General features: G+C 50.4%; 2 protein-coding genes across 2 annotated transcripts; both read left to right on the top strand.

The window, feature by feature from the left end:
• Positions 1 to 902: 902 nt before the first annotated feature.
• Positions 903 to 9,148, top strand: LOC308235313 (leukocyte immunoglobulin-like receptor subfamily A member 5; the record flags this gene model as incomplete). The annotated part of the gene is made up of 5 exons (XM_080644071.1): positions 903 to 1,002; positions 6,190 to 6,225; positions 6,400 to 6,687; positions 6,842 to 7,147; positions 8,973 to 9,148. 5 exons carry the CDS (start codon positions 903 to 905, stop codon positions 9,146 to 9,148), a joined length of 906 nt encoding a protein of 301 aa, XP_080500197.1.
• A 5,890-nt stretch (positions 9,149 to 15,038) lies between these two features.
• Positions 15,039 to 18,866, top strand: LOC308235311 (leukocyte immunoglobulin-like receptor subfamily A member 5; the record flags this gene model as incomplete). The annotated part of the gene is made up of 4 exons (XM_080644069.1): positions 15,039 to 15,072; positions 15,390 to 15,674; positions 15,819 to 16,121; positions 18,549 to 18,866. 4 exons carry the CDS (start codon positions 15,039 to 15,041, stop codon positions 18,668 to 18,670), a joined length of 744 nt encoding a protein of 247 aa, XP_080500195.1. The 3' UTR covers positions 18,671 to 18,866.
• Positions 18,867 to 20,159: the final 1,293 nt, after the last annotated feature.

Here is a 20,159-nt window from a genome sequence, read left to right as displayed (position 1 = left end):
GGGGCAGGCACGCGAAAAGGGCCCCCGTCTCACAGGCAGTGGCTGACCTTGGCCTGCACCCGAGTCCCCTCCAAGAGGCCCAGAACCAACCCACCAGTGGCCAGCCTCAGACCACATCAGAGCAGGACCCCACTAGCCTCACAAGCGGCACATCCAAAGGGAGATCTCCAGACAGCAGACCCTGCTGAGGCGAATGCCGCTTCCTGTGGTCAGCATCTGCCCAGCAGCTGGCAGGCCGTGGTCCCGGCTGAACCTCCCAGTCAGCCAGCCTGAGGGCCGATCCCACCACAAACACAATAGCCATCAAGACTCAATTACACGGGTCCGGTGCGCACAGCCCTTCATCCTGGGAAACTGGGTGCAGCCGGAAAGGGGGCTGGCCCCTTGCCCTTCACACAACGCACCTTCGTGGGGAACCTGGTGCTGACCCATTCCTAGACGACCTGCTTCTGGGTCGGGGTTTCGTACTTAGCAAAGCAGGGCCCTCGCTGCGATCTATTGAAAGTCAGCCTCCACACAAGGGTTTGTCTTATTCTGGCCCCTCTCCTTCCCCAGGTCGGCTCAGTGGGCGGTTGAGGTAAGGAAGGGGGAGGGCGGGAAACCGCACGCGGAGCTTAAGGCGGGGTCCCCTTCCTTTCCTTCCTTTCACTCCTGGCATGGCGACCATCGCCTCCCCTCGTGACCCCGCCAGGGCCTTCGGGCTCCGGGCTGGGACTGGGAAGTGGGGGTGGGTGGCTGCGGACACGGCCCCTTTCCCAGGGGGGCTGAGGGCCGGCTCCCTCCTCCCCATATTTTCCTCCCCCTCCTAGGAACCCGGTCTACCAGCACTCCCAAAACTGCAGGCGCAGGGCGGCCTCAGGGACCTAGGGTTGTGCGGTGGCTCCAGTCAACTAGATGACTAGATGGCCGGCCCCAACTTAGTTTTGGGCAGCAGTGGAGACTGTGAGATCAGGGTCGACCAGATGGCCGGCCCGGACTTAGTCTTGAGCATCAGTGGAGATCGTGAGAGACGGGGTCAACCAGATGGCCAGCCAGTCTCAAAGCATTGGGGACCATGAGAGACAGGGTCAAGCCGATGGCCCGGCCCGGACTTTCTCTCTGGGAGTGAGTCAGAGTGATGGGGTTGACCAGTTATCTGTGCAAATGAGAGATTGAAGACAAGGGACTGGTGATTGGTGGCGGTGGGGCGGCGGGGGCGGGGAGAGGAGTACAAGGAGAGGGGCAGACTGGAAGCCAGGCAAGGGGCAGGGCGGGGTGGGGGACGGGGGCGGGGCCAGGGGCGGGGCGGGGCCAGGACTGGGACTAAGAGCAAATAAATGTTGACAGAATATATATATATATATATATATATATATATATATATATATATATACTCTTTTTTTTTTTTTAAAGACTCAATTACAAGAGGAGGGCCCACATAATCCACGCAAGGGACATCCCTAGAGGACCCAGCTTAGGTGATCAAAGAGACTGCAGCACTTGGTCCCACAGGCCACCTACCACATTAGGCCACCCCACCAAGCTGGGAGTCATGGCAGACCTAGCTCATACACGGAAAATTAACACAAAGAGGCAGGCAAAATAGGGAGACAGAGAAACAGGCCCTAAATGAAGAAAAGAAAAGAAAAAAGAAAAACAGTAGAAGTCTCAAAAAAAAAAAAAAAAAAAAACAACTAAATCAAATGGAAGCAAGCAGTTTATCAGATATAGAGTTCAAAGTAATGGTTATAAAGGTGTTCCAGGAACTTAGGGAAAGTTATAACAGCACGAAAAAAACTTCTTTAAAAGTCAGAAATGAAGAATACAATATATGACATCGTGAATACACTGGCCGGGGCTGGGTGGCTCGTTCAACTGGAGCATTGTCACATACACCAAAGGCTCTGGGTTTAATTCCTCTTCGGGGAACATACCTAGTTGTGGGTTTGGCCCCTGGTTAGGGTGCATACAGGAGGCAGCCAATCAATGTTTCTCTCTCCCTCTCTCCTTCCCTTTTTGTCTCAAAAATCACTTTTAGCCTTGGCTGGTGTTTCTCAGTGGGTAGAGCGTAGGCCCCTGCACCTCAGAGTCTCAGGTTCAATTCCAGGTCAATGGCACATACGAGGGTAGCAGGCTTGATTCCCAGCCCCAGTTGGGGCATGGGAGGGAGGCAACCAGTTTATGTGTCTCTCTCACACTGAAGTTCGCTCTTACCCACCCTCCCTCCCCTCTCTCTGAAAAGCAATAGAAAAAATATCCTCTGGTGAGGATTAACAAAAATAAAATAAATAAAATAAACTTTAAAAAAACATATCCTGCTGTAACCGGTTTGGCTCAGTGGATAGAGCGTCGGCCTGCGGACTGAAGGGTCCCGGGTTCGATTCCGGTCAAGGGCATGTACCTTGGTTGCAGGCACATCCCCAGTGGGAGGTGTGCAGGAGGCAGCTGATTGATGTTTCTCTCCCATTGATGTTTCTAACTCTCTCTCCTTCTCCCTTCCTCTCTGTAAAATATCAATAAAATATATTTTTTAAAAATTTTAAAAAAAATCCTTAGGTGAGGATTTTGAAAAAGAATATACTGGAAGGAATAAACAATAGGTTAAATAAAGCAGAAGATCAAATGAGTGATTTGTAAGACAAGGTAGAAAAAAATCAGAGCAGCAAAAAGAAAAAAAAATGTAAAGAATGAGGATAGTTTAAGGGACCTTCGGGACAACATGAAGTAGAACAACATCAGCATCATAGGGGTACCAGAAGGAGAAGAGAGAGACAGCAAGGGATTGAGAACTTATTTGAAGAAATAATGACCAAAAACTTCCCTAACCTAGTGAAGAAAGAAGACACACAAGTCCCAAACAAGAAAAACCCAAAGAGGCCCACACCAAGATACATCATAATTAAAAAGGCAAAGATTAAAGAAAAAGAGAGAAACGTTTTAAAATACATTTTTATTGCTTTAAGAGAGGAAGAAAGAAGGAGAGAGAGAGAAACATCAATGATGAGAGAATCATTGATCAGCTGCCTCCTGATTGCTCCACACTGGAGATCAAGCCCACAACGGGGCATTTGCTTTCACCAGGAATGGGACCATGACCTCATGGTTTATAGGTCAGCTCAACCACTGAGCCACACCAACTGGGCTTTAAATATTTATAGCTGAATACCTTGGATGTGTAAATGTATGACTCAACAAATTTGTGAAATGGTCACTATCTAATTGTTCAAATCTGTTTTTCTTCATTGACAACATTCTCCTTTGCTGGGAGATCAATAACATAAATTGTGTCACAGGTCCCCGAGTCTGTCTGTGTCCATGTTGAAATCACGGTTGCCTCCCGTGCAGGCGCTTGCCCAGTGTGGGAGAAGGAATTCCCAGTGTGAGGGAGGAGCTCTGCTCAGGGGAGGAGGGGCTAGAAGAGGCAGCAATGACTCAGAGGTTTTGAAGGAGAGCCATGAAGAAAAGATGGGGCTGACCTACAGAAACAGGAAGTCAGTGAAGGGAAGTGTGTGGAGAAAGGAAGTCCACAGTCCCAGTGGGGCCCTGCTTGCCTCTGTGAAATGGAGATCAGTCTTCTCAGCATCTCCCAGGCCTCCCTCTCCCCTGGGGTGTCCTCCCTGGGACCGCCCCACTGGCTCCTGCAGGCACCAAGGAGAGTGGAGCAGCCTTCACTTCCTCATTGGAGCACTTCACAGAGACCATCAACTCACTCCACGTGCCCCATTGAGCCCTTCGGAGCCGTGCCCCCCAACCACCACAGACTGAAGATGTCTCATCTGTGTCATCCAATCAGCCACCTTCCTGGTCCTCCAACCCAGGCCCCACCCTTTCTCTAATTCTCTCCTCTCCCCACCTCCTGAGGACCCTTCCTATAGCCCCATCTGGTCTGAGCCTGCCTGCTGCACCCCCTCCTCCAATTTCCACCTTCAAAAGAGATCCAAGTTGCACATCTGATATTCAAGGCTGTGAATGGTCAGGTTGAGCTAAACTCACCAGCCCCAGCAAACACGACCCTCCCTCCACAACCCAACTCACCCAGTTACCCACACTCCCCTCCACACCAAACCACACTCAGCAACGGAGCTGTTGGAAAATTCTATGCAGTCAGGTGACTCAGTTGGTTAGAACATTATCCCGTTATGCCAAGGTGGCAAGTTCAATCCCTGGTAAGGCCACATACAAGAATCAAGCAATGAATGCATAAATAAGAGGAACAATAAATATCTCTCTCTCTCTCTCTCCCTCTCTCTCTCTCTCTCTCTCTCTCTCTTTCTCTCTCTCTCTCCCTCTGAACATAGCCACATCCTTTCCAACCTGCTGGACAAGACCCATCCTGTCTCATCTGACTCAACTGAAAGTGTACTTTGTGTTAAAGGTTAGTGTAAGAGTTATACTCAAAAACCACATAAATGACTTAAGATACTGACCAACAGACCATCCAGGGGCCAAGTGAACGTTGGCATTTTATTATCAATGGCATTAAAAATCAATAGAGCTGGTCTGCATGACATTTCATATAGTGGTCAACTCTTTAAATCAGAAATCTTTTCGTATAATCTGTTGCTTCAAATTTATCCCATTGGCTTGGAGCTAAAATCCCAAATAGTTGCGTGGTGCACTAGACCCTGTGTGACTAGCCTGATCCTTCGCCTGACTGCTCTCACTTCTGACAACAGCTCAAGATTTTCTGGTCAAAGACGACCCCCCGCAGCCCACCCTCTGGGCCGCTCCCTGCTCATGCCATGGGTCAGTCCATGCCTGAGAAGAACCCCCTCATCCAGGATCCGGGTTGTGTGGCATCTACCTGTCATTGAATCTCATTGTCTCATTTCCTTTATTCTCCCAACGGGTACATGAGACTGTAACTGAACTGTCTGCCGTCTAAATATCTGTAACATCTGCTTCATTCATCTCAGCCCTAAGAGTCCAGGGAAGGGATCCCTGATCTTCAGCTACTCCAGAGCCTGGCCATTGACAGCCTGGGGTCACTGCTCAGTAAGTACTGCCTGACTGCCTGGCCAGTGAGGGAAGGGAAGAGCAATTGCACTTACAGAGGCTCAGGAAAGGGAAGTGTCCTACACAAGCTGGCAGAGGTTCTAGAAAAAGCAGAGTCAGAATTGGGCCAGAAACTGGGTGTGGTCCTCCCCTGCCCTGTTCCTCCACCCTCCTCACCAGGGACGGCTGTCTCCCTCTGGATTTGGGTTTGGCCTGAGGTGGAGGCAGAGCGGGTGGGGTCTGGTGAGACTGAGGTCGGTCTCAGAGGTCCCACAGCGTGCTGTCCCCTAAGGCCCACCCTTCCAGGAGGGGCTACTTCCCTTCCTGTGAGGCCGCTGATGAGGAACCAGTGACGTATCACTTGGGGACTGGACCTTGTCACACCCCCTTCATGCCTTTGTTCCCCAGGCTCTGTGGGGTTTACATCGTCTGCACACTGGGGACCATGTGAGGAAGCACCCCGACCCAGGACCTGCCTGCCCTTCTGGGCCTCGGTGAGCTCTGGGGAAAGGAAGAGGGGGGTTAACCGCTCGGTACCCATCACTGGGCTGACGGGTCGGTGAAGGGACGGGAGAAAACGTGCATGTGTGGAGTCTCAGGAAAGAGAAGGGCATTCCCATGGTCACACAGACTCTGTGAGAGGCAGGAGCTGGTGCTTCCTTCTGCTCTGCCCTGCGCCCTACGCCCTCAGGTACTGGGACCGGGGTCACCCTCTGGATTGGGGTTGGACAGGAGGTGGAGGCAGAGCGTGGGGGGTCTGCTGAGACTCAGATCTGGTCCTGAAGGTCCCGGAACCTGCTGTGTCCTCAGCCATCCTTCAGGGAGAGCAGAGTGAGGCTGATGAGGAAACAGGGACCTGTCACCTGGAGCCCGGGCCCTCTCACATCCGTACATCTGCTTGTCCTGCTCGGCTCTGTGGACTCTATCCGTCATCAGTGCCACTGGGGACCGTGGCAGACAGCACCACAACCTTGACCTTCATTGTCCTCCTGGGCCTTGGTGAGTTTGTGGGGAAAGGAGGAGGGATGGGGCCCCTCCCCTCCCAGGTCCTGGCCTTGCGAGACCCCAGGACTCAGGAGGCTCAGTGGGGACTGGACTTCAGTGGGGGGAGAGACGTACTCAGTCCCAGGTCTGTCCCCTGTGCTCAGGGGCCCAGACCAGGCCTGGAGCTCCTCTGTGCGGTTGGGGTCGGTTCTCACAGGGACTCTCTTCCAGGGCTGTGTCAGGGCCCGTGGGACCAGGTACAGGCAGGTGAGTCTTCCCCCCTCCCCTCTGACCTCCTGCTTCAGGACAGTCCCCCCTGGGAAGTTGGGGAGACATGAGGTTTGGAATAATGGTGACCAATCTGGGAGGGGCCTGGGAGTGACAGGTGGGGAAAGCGGGGAGAAGAACACCCCTGACATGTCAGGTCTCATTCCTTTCCAGGAGATGTCCCCAAACCCTCCATCTGGGCTGACCCAGGCCCCATCATCACCAAGGGGAGCCCCGTGACCATCTGGTGTCAGGGGTCTCTGCAGGCTGGTGCCTACGGTCTGTATAAAGAGAGGGGCTCTGAGCCCTGGAAAACAAGGATCCCACAGAACTCCAGCAACAAGGCCGGTTTCCTCATTGGAGCCATGACCCCATCCCACGCAGGGCTGTACCAGTGTGCATATTACAGCACTGGGGACATACTCTCAGAGCGGAGTGACCCATTGCTCCTGGTGTTGACAGGTAAGGGAGACACCGGGTCCCCTCCCCACTGTGGGCACCAGGTCACAGGCAGAGGGTATAAAGTGTGAACTCAGGGGGACGCCACCCCTCACAGAACACACCTGGGGCATGAGGGTGATGGTCCCTTTAACACAGACCCTTTCTCCTCCCTCAGGAGTGTACGATGCACCCTCCCTCTCAGCCCAGCCAGGCCCTGTGGTGGCCTCAGGAGGGAAGGTGTCCCTCTCCTGCAGCTCTAACCTCACATCGGGCCCTTTCCATCTGCTGAAGGAGGGAGGGGCTGTCCCGCCCCGACACATGGAAGCAGAACCGAGGATCCATGCTGGGAGGTGGCAGGCCATCTTCCCTCTGGGCCCCGTGAGCCCCTCCCATAGGGGGACCTACAGATGCTATGGTTCTCTCAGCTCCTACCCCAACGTGTGGTCACAGCCCAGTGCCCCTCTGCACATCGAGGTCACAGGTGAGGGACAGGCCCGGGTGCATCCCCAATTGTTTCCTGGGCCTAAAATGACTGTGATTTGTGTCAATTGGGACCCTGGGCTCAAGGGGAGTCAGTGACACTGGCCTCTTGGGGACAGACCCACAGGCGGGAGGCTCAGGGAGGGACATGTGAGACAGCTATTTGTAAAGTTGACTAAAATGAACAGCCCACTTAGAGAATTGCACGACTAATATTGTAATTTGTGAGTAAGCGGTTTGATTCCTGTAGATTTCCTAAATGGTAGTAAGTATACATAGGAAATCTCTTGTTTGGACATATTTATATCATGACCTGTTAGCCTCCCAAAGACTCTCTCCCTGTGGATTGTTTTTTCAGTTGATCCCTCTGATATAAAGTTATAATACTCACCAGTCAAAGGAAATGTCACTTCTTTATCCCCGATGGCACACCTATTTTTCTCCCTCCAAGTCCATAGGATGGAATGACAGACCAAAATGGGCTACAGCTTCCCCTCCGGAAAACAGCTTAATTCACACCCAAAGTTATGTCAAGGCAAATCCAGCCACAATTTTGCATTTTTATTGAAAGCACTATGGGCCGCTTTGTTCCAATCCCTTCTTCTGTTTCATTAGGGTTTACTAGGAATGCTCTCTTTTCCTGACAGATGCTCATCCCCCCATAATTACCTTTTCTCTATGACTTTTGACCACATGACACACATTATAAAGGCTTCTTGGTGTTACCCATTTGGATATTAACCCAACTGAGTGAGGCTGATCGTCCCTGTGCATTTTCTGAATTGTGGATCTGACATTTAGAGTTATTGCATGGTTCACTGTAATCAGGAGCGGTCCATAATTTTGTTTATACCTCGGATTTTATAACAAAATAGGGTAACAGATTAACATAATTTTCTACTTTTGGGTGCTCACTCAATAATGAAATTAGGGGGATTTTCTGTGACTTAAAAGTTTGAGCCAGAAGTGTGGACGTCCTTGGTTATGACTTTGTTATACTCTGAGATAAAGCAAAAGCTCACACCATTAGCATCCATATGCCCACATTTCTCATTTGGTAAATAATCTACCACTGTAGGAATTAATTTGTATAATTGTATCATAAATGAGCTAAACCCTAGCAGGTTTGGCTCAGTGGATAGAGCATCAGGCTATGACTGTAGGGTCCCAGGTTTGATTTTGGCCAAGGGCACATGCCCGAGTTCCAGGCTAAGTTTCCAGTAGGGGGTATGCAGGAGGCAGCCAATCAATGATTCTCTCTCATCATTGATGTTTCTATCTCTCTCTCCCTCTCCCTTCCTCCATGAAATCTATAAAAATATATTTAGAAAATAAATAAATGAGTTAATAGAAGAATCAATAGATGAACAATGCCAGGTGAGGATGAAAATGCAGACCTCAGAGAGGAGGGTCCTGGGCAGGGTGCGGTGAAGGAGACCCAGCCCTGACTTTCACCCCTTCGTGCTCCTGAGATTTAGGAGGCCCTGACACCACACCCTCCTCCATCGACCCTGGTCCCCAGCTATTGAAAACATAGGATCTCTCAGCTGTAGGGGAATAAGCTCAAGGGGTTTTGAGTCTCAGGCTGAACACAGAACACACAGTTCTTAGTTATTTCTGAACTTTGATCATATCTTCTTTCATCCTCAGTTCTTGAGGACAGCTCTTACAAGGTGACTCAGAGCAGGTGCTGAGTTCAGACTTCACTGGGACGCTGATGTCACGGGGAGGTGGGAGCCCAGGGAAGACACTAGAATCCTGGAGGTTTGGGTCTGCCCTGACCTCTGAGACTCTTTACCTACAACTCCTATTTTCCCATCCCCAAGACTACACAGTGGAGAATCTCATCCGGATGGGCGTGGCTGGCTTGGTCCTGGTGGTGCTCGGGGTGCTGCTATTTCAGGCTCGAAACGACACTAGAAGGATCCACGATGCAGCCAGGATGGAAACTCAGAGGCAACAATGCACCGTTCAGAGTGGGGGAGCCTTAGAGCCCATCTGATGACCCCAGGAGGTACTGGAAGAGAATATGGACCACAGTTGGGGAAACTGTCTGCTGAGAATGTCCAGGAGAGAAGACATGGTAGGCAAGGTTTGGGTGCAGGAGAACGTGGACCATGTTCCTGTAAAGACGCCTCCTCCATACACCTGGGGTGCTCTCCCTCCCTCCCTGACCTTGCTCACTCTCCTCCACTGCCCTTCGGTTCTCACCCTGTGATGTGAGGGTCCATCCCACATGGCTGGTTTGGATACTCATCTACACACCCCTTCATGCTGGGCCACATCCATCCCAACAAAATGTGGTATCTTCATAACCCTGGGGTTGTTTTTTTATTTTCATTTTCTTTTTTTAACTATGTTTTTATTGATTTTAGAGAGAGATGAAGGGAGAGAGATAGAAACACTGAGGAGAGAAAAACGTCAGCTGCCTCCTGCACACCCCCTTTTCGGGATGGAATCCGCAACCCAGGCATGTGCCCTGAGCATTCGAACCGATGACTTCCTGGACGTCAATGTTCAACCACTGAGACACACTGGCCGTGCTGTGGAATTATTTTTAAATCAAGAAGAACAAAGTAAAAAAAAAAAAAATACTCCTGATACCTGTTCCACGTGGTCCAGCCCATTGCACATCTCCACCTTCCTACCATCTCCCTGTGGCTTCTTCTTTGTATCCTTACTTGTGAACTTCTGTTCACCTGGATTCCAGGTGGCTCTGAAGGATGGTTGCTCTATAGTTTAGTTGTGATTTTGTTGTGGTCATGGGAGGATTTCAGTAGTGTCTTTACTTCCTCTGCTATCTTGAGCAGAAGTCGTAATATTTTGATAATAAGTGATTTTGAATTGTTGGCATCATTTTATTTAAGTAATACATAAGGTTTGTTTTAAGTCGCTTTTTAACGAGTTTCAGACCAGTTTTAAATTGATTCAGATTTGTTTGTTTTATACATTTACATCAATCAGTTTGGAGGTCATACATGCATTTCCAATAGGAATCGTTCCCACCATTGTTAATATTGGTTAATGGGTCTGTGGGCCAATCACTAGCTGCAACACCATCGGTTCCACCAGGTGCAATAGGATCACTGTGCCTCAGGGTTTCTACCAGAGTGTCACTGCTGATGCTGGCTGCGTGAAATGCTTAACACCAGACATGGCCACAGGGTCAGGAGAAGATTGCCTGAGAGAGCGGTCCCATGTACAGGGATCTGAACCCTTGAAAGAACCACCTCGAAATAGACCAATTTCCCCAAAAGGATCGGCCTGGAAAGGATCACTGCCAACAAAAACATCAAACTGGAAACAAATCCAAGTCTGTACCTGCACCTGGATCTGCCGTGACCTTGATTCTACAGTCGATGGGTCTTCCTCACTGTTGAATTCAGGACAAATGTTTTCTTGGCAGCTGCATCACCAGTCCATTCTCATGCGCCACCACTCCCCACACCTGCCCCTCCCAGGTCTTCTCCACACGAATGTCTGTGTCCCTGAGCTGTGCATATATGCATATAAGTCACCCAGTTAATTTCTCCTCAACAACCCAGCCACCTCCTCGTTCCCTCAGAGATTTCATAGTCTCTCCGTGCCCCTATGTCTCTGGATCTGTTTTATTCTTCAGTTTATATTGTTCCTTAGAATCCACATACAAGAGAGATCATTTAATGCTTACCTTTCTCTAACCGGCTTATTTCACTTAGCATAATATTCTCCAGGTCCCTCCATGCTATCTCAAAGGGTAAGAAATCCTTCTTTTCTACAGCTGCATAGCATTCCATGGCATAAATGTACCAGCTTTTTTTTTTTACCCACTCATCTACTGATGGGCCCTTGGGCTGTTTCCAGAACTTAGCTATTGTGAACTGGGCTTCTATGAACACGGGAGTGTGTATGTTCTTTCTGATTGCTATTTCAGGGTTCTTAGGATATATTCCGATGTGTGGCATCACTGTGCCAAATGGCGATTCCATTTTTAATTCTTTGAGGAAACTCCACACCGTTTCCCATAATGGCTTCACCAGTCTGCATTCCCACCAGTAGTGGACCAGGGTTCCCTTTTCTCCACATCCTCACCAAGTGTCTTTTGTTGATTTGTTCGAGATAGCCATTCTGGCAGGTGAGATGAGACCTCACTGTGTTTTATTTTGTGTCTCTCTGATGAGCAGTGACTGTACCAATTTCATTGATTACTATGGGTTTCCAGCGCTTTCCTTTCTATCCCTTTCCTTTTCATACATTTGCATTGAACTGATTTCCTGCTGTGAACCATGCGGGAGCCACTAAGGAGGTCCAAGGTGGCCCTGGCCTGACTCCACACTCCCCCAATCCTGCTGTCCTTTGCTGTAGGCCACTCCACTCTTCCCTATAGTTGGGCCAGCTCTTCCTCAGAAGTGCAGATCTGCGACTCTTGAGTAGTTCCGTCAGCTTCCAGGGATGTGACCAGCTGGGCCTCCTCAGCGCCTTTCCTTCTGACTTCCCTGAGTTGCTCCTGCAGCAGAGCTTCCTGCTCATCCAGCCCATTAAGGAGACCCTGTCCTTGCTTTTTCTGGGCCTGTAGTATTTGCAGATTAGCATTTGCCCTTTGAAGTTCATCCTGAAAACCCAGGCCGTTCTCTGTTGAAGAGTACAACTTTCGTTCAGTTGGAGGTACACAGTTGGTTGAGGATTATCCTGTGCACCGAAAGGGTGCTGGTTAAATTCCAGATCAGAATTCACACCTGGGTTGAGGGTTCAATCCCTGGTCAGGGTACGTGCAGAAGGCAACTGATCAGTGCTTCCCTTTCACATCCATGTTTCTCTGTCTCCCTCTTTCCCCCCTCTCTCTAAGTATGTCCTCAGGTGAGAATTTTTTTTAAATAACTAAAGTAACTTCTTCCTCCTTAAAGTCCTCTTGCACATTATCTTTTCCCTCTTTATGTCAATAGTGTCATTGTTAAGGTCATCTAGCTCCTTAATAGCAGAGAAATCTGTAGCAGGACTGGATCCTATGATGCTCTTTGGTAAGCTGGCTCTGTCTGGTGGTGGCAGCATCTCAGGAGTAAAAATGTGAGGAGGATCAATGCCCTTCATTAACTTCTGATTGATTTACTGTGTGAAAAGCCAAAGCAAACATGTCCTTTGAAAGCTTCCCATGGAGTCACATAACACCCAAAGGTAGGCATATAAGGTAGAAGCTAAACCTGTCTCCAGGAAGATCTCACAGACTTCCCATCCAGACACAAACTCATCCATATCTTCATCAGTTTCCAGGAAGATGCCATCCTCTTTAGCTTTCTGCAGGGCATACAACCCATGTTTTCCTCTTAGCAGGTGGCACAAGGCTGGAGGCCAGGACATGGGCCCAGGGGCTTTCTCCAATGTGCCCTTCACCAAGCACATGGCACCTGCAGACTCATCTCCATGAGCATCGCACCAGAGGCAATACCACACAGCTCCCAAATGCTTCCAAGGGCAGCCACAGGCAGCTTCGAGGTGAGCGGCGCTGGTTTCCCTTTATCACAGTCAGAAATCCACATATGGGGCTTAAAACGATAAAAAATGGCACCACATTTGCCCTTGTCTTCAGATTTTACAGCCCCCTGGAGCCCCGAAGCAGAGGTTCCACTGTCCAGCAAGGGACTATGGGTGTGGTGAACTGTTGGTGGAGGAACATCCACGTTCAAGATCCTCAGAGTACCTGCAATGCATTCTGGGTACATGCACAAGGCACAGAGCGATGTACAATTGCCTTTGCTCAGGACACCTTTGCCTTCTGGGTCAGCGAAATCCCAAACCTGTCCAAGTGTCAGATCTGGGGGCCTGATCTGTTCAGGAAAGCAGCAGCAGCAGCAGCAGCCAACACCCTCAGGGATGGCCCGCACCACCCTGTCTGTAGCATTTTTCACATGAAGGGGTCCCACTTGATGACTGTGTCAGGGAGAGCTGGGCCAGCACAGCCATGGTGCCCCCATCCTGCAGGGGAGGGGACAGAAGGACAAGTAGGCAGGGGCGGGGAGGAAGGGGAGGGTGCAGGGGAAGCAAGCTCTTCCCTCCCCTTACCCCTGAGATTTCTTTTTCACGTCCTTTCCTACTGGATGCTCCCCTCCCACACGCCTGCTTCTCCACAGAGAGTCCCTCCCAGGGCTGTCCTGATGATCAGGACGCAAAGAGGTGGAGAGTGGGATCAGCCATGGCCCATGGTATCCTCTCTCCCTAAGTTAGCATCTGACTGTGATGTGTCCAGCAGGGCCCACGCAAAGGTGAGCCTCACACTCGCACCAAGACAGACGCCCATGCCCGGTTAGAATGGATTGAGTCCGTTTCACCCACACAAGGGGACTTGGCTCAGTGCTGACCATGGGCTGTGTCCGTGAGCAGAGAGACCCCAGTGCCCATATCCAAAGCACGTGGAAGGGGCAACCCTGCTCCAACTTTCACCCTGAGTCCAGATCCCCTCCCTGTGTGCGGCCCCCTAGGTTCCTGTCTTGTCCACACAGAGGTGGGAAACTCCACGCTGATGACTTCTGGCTGCACCCAGGCACAGTAGCCCCTCAAGGTTGGCCCTCATTGTCTATTCTGCTTCCCTCTACTTTTGGGGAACTTCCACTTCCCTTTTTGGGCATTGAGGATGGCCACATGTTTCAGAAACAGTGTGCATAGCCTTTCTCAGCATCAGGAGCAGATGGGGATCTGTACCTGGGTACAGCAATCATCCAGTTCTTGCGGAGTTCTGAACAACCCCGCTCAGGGCTCACCTCACAGGCTTAGTCAGGTGGAAATAAACCAGTCTGGCTCCGGCCAGGTCCCCATGGCACTGACCCCACAACCACTCTAAGGAATTGGGTTTTTGACAACCTGCTGCATGAGAGGAAACTGAGACTCAAGAGGTTGTACGTCGAGGGTGAAGGTCACACACCTAATGGACAATGGAGGGCTATTTAAATAAGAATCATCACAGCCAGCATGGCCCAGGGGTCGTGCATCGATCTGCGTATGAACCAGAAGGTCTAGGTTCCAATCTCAGTCAGGGCACATGCTTAGGTTGTGGGCTCCATCCCCCATGTGGGGCATGCAGGAGGCAGCCGGTCAGTGAATCTCTCTCATCATTGATGTTTCTGTCTCTCACTCTCCCTCCCCATCATCTCTGAAATTAATAAAAATATATTTTTAAAATTAAAAAATAAATAATCCGTTTTGTTCCCCAAATCAGAGCAAGAACACACTTATAGTCACTGACTGTGACAACGGGGACCCGGGCCAAGAGGAGAGATCTTCCTGAGGAACAAGGCACTGAGGGGAGGAGGGACTCAGAGGCGCAAGTTCGCAGGCCGCTGCGATAGATGCTGTTACAAGAAAGGGGAGTTGACCAGGGGCTGGGGGAGGAAGGGAACCACACTCTGGGGCCCGAGCAAGAGAACTGCTTCCTTCCCTTATTGCCCTGCATTTCCCTCTGTGCTCACTGTCACAGGAACAGCGCCCTGAGCTGCACAGGGAGAGGGTGAGCGTGTCCCTGCTGATCTGAGCTCTGCAGGCCACAGGGACCTACGTCTTCCTGAAGTGTCTCCAGGGCCCGGGTGGCACTGTCCATGGTAAGGACCCCATGGAGGTGCTGATGGATGGGCTGAGGAGGAAGGAGACCCCGTGGGGGAGGCTCTGACAGTGAAGGATGTGGCCTGGGTCACCTCACTGGAAGGGGCATATCAGGAGGCTGTGGGTCTGCTTCCTGCTTCACCATGAAAATGAGAATCAGGCTGCTAGAGGGAGGCTGTGCCCTCACCTGCAGGCTGCTGATATGACAAACCCCGGACAGGAAGGACCGGCCTCCAAGTGACCACTACCTGTACGTCTGTCTGTCCATCCTGCAGGCCTAGAGATCTCCTCCATCTGCTCAGCTGAGGCCACAGGGAGAAGGCACCATGACCCCCACCGTCAGGGCCCTGCTGTGCCTTGGTGAGTTGGGAGCGGGGAGGGGAGCCTTGGTCTGTCTGGACCCCAGGACTCATGGGGCTCCTGGGGAGGAGGGTGCTGCTCAGGGTTCAGGGCAAATCTCTCACAGGGACTCTCTTCCAGGGCTGAGTGTGGGCCTCAGGACCCCAGTGCAGGCAGGTGAGTCTCCCCAGGTGTCCCAGGTCCCACTCCTCCCTGGGGACAAGGGCCACACTCCAGGCAGCAGGGCAGGATCTGTCTGACAAATGGGGGCATCTGGGACGGAGAGCTGGAAACCAGGGGTGGGAATGCCCTGTGACCCAGTTTCTGATTTCTTCCAGGGACCCGACCCAAGCCCACCCTCTGGGCTGAGCCAGACACTGTGATCCCCTGGGGGAGCCCAGTGACCGTCACCTGTCAGGGGACCCCAGGGGCTGAGGAGTACCGTCTGGACAAAGAAGGAAGCATAGCACTATGGAAAAGACAGAAGCCACAGGAGCCCGGGGACAAGGCCAATTTCTCCATCTCACACATAACAGAGCATGATGCAGGGAGATATGGCTGTTACTATTACAGCCCTGATGGCTGGTCAGAGCGCAGTGACCCCCTGGAGCTGGTGGTGACAGGTGACAGGACACTCACGGGTTCCAGCTTCAAGCTCTGCTCTCAGGATGAGGGTCTGCTCTCAGGGTGTCTCCCTCTCACAGCCCTGCCATGGGGCTGTGAGGAAGGTGTGAGCCCATTTAACACGCTGCCTCATCCTCTCCTAGGATTCTACAGGAAACCCAGCCTCTCAGCCCTGCCCAGCCCTGTCGTGCCCTCAGGAGGGTACGTGACCCTCCAGTGTGGCTCAGGGCAGGGATATGACAGGTTCATTCTGACTAAGGAAGGAGATCACAGGCTCTCCTGGACCCTGGACTCACAGCAACAGCCCAGTGGGCAGTACCAGTCCCTGTTCCCTGTGGGGCCCTTGACTGCCAGCCACAGGGGGACATTCAGATGCTATGGCTGCTACAGGAACAGCTCCCAGGTGTGGTCACACCCCAGTGACCCCCTGGAGCTACTGGTCTCAGGTGAGGAGCCCTGGCCCCATGCTTTCTGTGCTCAGTCATCTCAGGACCCTGTCCCTAGGAGTGTGGGTGACAGTAATAAACAAGGAGGGGGAGGAGGTTCCATAGAGCAGGGTCCAGCCCATGAGAGAGTAGAGACAGACCGGCACTCACACTCTTGAACCCAATTCTGAACCTCAGCAGAGATGAAGGGTAGGGAGGGTGAGTGAGATGTGAGTGAAATGAGCAGGAATGTGATTAGACTGAGCAGAGAACACAGACCCCACCCCCACCACCACTCACCTCCTGATGTCTTCATCTCAGAATCTGGGTCCCTGTAGTCCCAGCCCCCACTGGACACTCCCCTGTAGAGAGAAGCATCCTGCCTTTGGGCACCACACTGCACGGCCCCCTGTGCTCACCTGGAGGCCTCCAGGCCCCAAGTGCTCACCTGAGAATGAGGAGGGACCCTGCCGGCCTCCTGGGGACCTGAGGCCTCCTGCTCAGACTCTGTGCCTTCACCTCTGCTCAGGGTTTCTGTGCACACAGGTCTATTATGGCTCCTTTTAGAGAACCTTCAGGTCATACTTCAGTCTATAAGCTCACAATTTAGCTTACATTATATGGAGTCCAGATCGAAAGATTAATATTCTATTCCTATTTTCATTGGGAGTAGATTAAATTCAGATCTTTATTATGGAGAACAACTTCTTGTTTATATAAAGTCTTATCACGCACATTTTCAAATGAGCTTTATGAATGCGCTTCAGAAGCACTTTGACAGCTATTTGTAAAATTGAGTAAATGCACAGCCCACTTAGAGAATTGCACCTCTAACATTGTAATTGGTGAGTAAGCGGTTTGATTCCGGTAGATTTTCTAAATGGTAGTAAGTACACTGAGGAAAGCTATTGTTTGGACATACTTATATCATGACCTGTTAGCCTCCTAAAGATTCTCTCCCAGTGGACTGTTTTTCAGTTGATCCCTCTGATATAAAGTTATAATACTCAACAGCCAAAGGAAATGTCACTTCTTTATCCCCCATGGCACACCTATTTTTCTCCCTCCACATCCATAGGATGGAATGACAGACCAAAATGGGCCACAGCTTCCCCTCCAGAAAACAGCTTAATTCACACCCAACGTTATGTCAAGGCAAATCCACTTACAAATTTGCATTTTATATTGAAAGCACTATGGCCGCTTTGTTCCAATCCGTTCTTCTGTCTCATTGGGGTTTACTAAGAATGCTCTCTTTTCCTGACAGATGCACATCCCCCCATAATTATCTTTTCTCTGACCTTTAACCACATGACACACATTACAAAGGCTTCTTGGTGTCACCCATTTGGATATTAACCCAACTGAGGGACGCTGCTCATCCCTGTGCATTTTCTGAATTGTGGAGCTGACATTGAGAGTTATTGCATGGATCACTGTAACGAGGAGGGGGGGTCAATAAATTTCTTTAAATCGTGGGTTTTATATCAAAATAGAGGAAGAGAGTGACATGATTTCCTACTTTGGGTAATCACTAATTATTGTAATTAACAGAATTTTTCTCTGTGACTTAAAGTTTGAGCCAGAAGTGTGGACTTCCTAGGTTATGACCTTTGTTGTACTTTGAGATTGAAAAAAAACTCACACCATTAGCATCCATATCCCCACATTTTTCATTGGGTAAATAATCTACCACTGTAGGTATTCATTTGTATAATTGTATAACAAATGAGTTAAATCCTAGCTGGTTTGGCTCAGTGGATAGAGTACTAGGGTCCCAGGACTGAAGGGTCCCAGGTTCCATTTTAGCCAAGGGCACATGCCCGGGTTGCAGGCTCAGTCACCAGTAGGGGGTGTGCAGGAGGCAGCCAATCAATGATTCTCTCTCATCATTGATGTTTCTATCTCCCTCTCCCTTCCTCCCTGAAATCTATAAAAATATATTTAATAAATAAATAAATGAGTTAATAGAAGAATCAATAGATGAACAATGCCAGGTGAGGATAAAAATGCAGACCTCAGAGAGGAGGGACCTGGGTGGGGTGGGATGAAGGAGACCCAGCCCAGACTTTCACCCCTTCATGCTCCTGAGATTCAGGAGCCCCTGACACCACACCCTCCTCCATGGACCCTGGTCCCCAGCTATTGAGAACGTGGGATCTGTCAGGTTTAGGGGAATAAGCTCATGGGGTCTTGAGTCTCAGGCTGAACCACAGAACACACAGCTCTTAGTTATTTCTGAATTTTGATCATATCTTCTCTCATCCTCAGTTCTGGGGCACAGCTCTGACAAGGAATCTCAGAATAGGTGCTGAGTTCAGATGTCACTGGGACGCTGATGTCACGGGGAGGTGGGAGCCCAGGGAAGACGCTAGAATCCCGGAGATTTGGGTCTGCCCTGACCTCTGAGACTTTTTTACCTACCACTCCTATTTTCCCATCCCCAAGACTACACAGTGGAGAATCTCATCCGGATGGGCGTGGCTGGCTTGGTCCTGGTGGTGCTCGGGGTGCTGCTATTTCAGGCTCGAAATGACACCACAGGGATCCAGGATGCAACCAGGATGTGAACCCAGAGGCAACAATGCACCGTTCAGACTGGGGGAGCCTTGGAGCCCATCTGATGAGCCCAGGAGGTGCTGAAAGAGAATGTGGACCATAATTGGGGACACTGTCTGCTGAGAACGTACAGGGGTGAAGACGTGGTAGGCGAGGTTTGGGTGCAGGAGAACGTGGGCCATGTCCCTGTAGAGGACGCCTCCTCCATCCGCCCGGGGTGCTCTCCCTCCCCCCCTGTCCTCGGTGACTCTCCTTCACGGCCCTCCTGTTCTCACCCTGTGATGTGAGGGTCCGTCCCACATGGCTGGTTTGGATTCACATCTATACACCCCTTCATGCTGGGCCACATCCATCCCCAAAAACAAAAAAATATGGTATCTTCATAACCATGGGATTGTTTTTTATTTTATTTTATTTTTACTTTTTTAACTATGTTTTTATTGATGTTAGAGAGAGACGAAAGGAGAGGGATAGACAATAGAAACACTGAGGAGGAAAAAAACATCAGCTGCCTCCTGCACTGCCCCTTTGGAGGATGGAGCCCGCCACGCAGGCATGTGCCCTGACTGGGATTTGAACCAGTGACCTCCTGACTCATAGGTTGATGTTCAACCACTGAGCCTCACTTACTGGGCTGTGGGATTATTTTTAAACCAAGAAGAACTAAGTAAAAAGTAAAAAATCCAGACACCTGCTCCACGTGGTCCAGCCCATTGCACATCTCCGCCCTCCTAGATCTCCATGCGGCTTCTTCTTTGTGTCCTTACCTGGGACCTGCTGTTCACCTGGATTCCAATGCTGGGTCTCAGCGCTGGTTGCTCTGTAGTTTCGTTGTGATTTCACTGTGGTCATGGGGGGATTTCAGTACTTCCTTTATTTCCTCTGCTATCTTGAGCAAAAGTCGTAATATCTCAATAAAAAGTAATTTTGAATTGTTGACATCATTTTATTTAAGTACTACGTAACGTTTGTTTTAAGTAGCTTTTTAAAAATTTTCCAGACAAGTTTTAAATCGATTCAGATTTACTTGCTTTATACATGTACATCAGTCAGTTTGGAGGTCATGCATGCATTTCCAATAGGAATCGTTCCCACCATTGTTAATATTGGTGAACGGGTCTGTGGGCCAATCACTAGCTGCACCAACATCGGTTGCACCTGGAGCGATAGGATCATGGTGCCTCAGGGTTTCCACCAAAGGGTCACTGCTGATGCCGGCTGCATGAAAGGCTCAACACCACACATGGCCACAGGGTCATGAGGAGATTGCCTGAGAGAGCTGTCCGATCTTTGAAATGATCACCTTCAAACAGATCCATTTCCCCAAAAGGATCGTCCTCGAAAGGATCACTGCCAACAAAAAAATCAAACTGGAAACAACCCAAGGCTGTATCTGCACCTGGATCTGCCAGTGACCTAGATTCTACAATTGATGGATCTTCTTTTAGTGTCTGTCGCTGTTAAATCCAGAACAAATTTTTCCTTGGAAGCTGCCGTCAC

Source organism: Plecotus auritus, assembly GCF_963455305.1.
Source record: "Plecotus auritus genome assembly, chromosome: 10".
Taxonomy (NCBI): domain Eukaryota; kingdom Metazoa; phylum Chordata; class Mammalia; order Chiroptera; family Vespertilionidae; genus Plecotus; species Plecotus auritus.
Note: the sequence above shows the minus strand (reverse complement) of the source record. Positions and strands in the feature narration are given on the sequence as shown.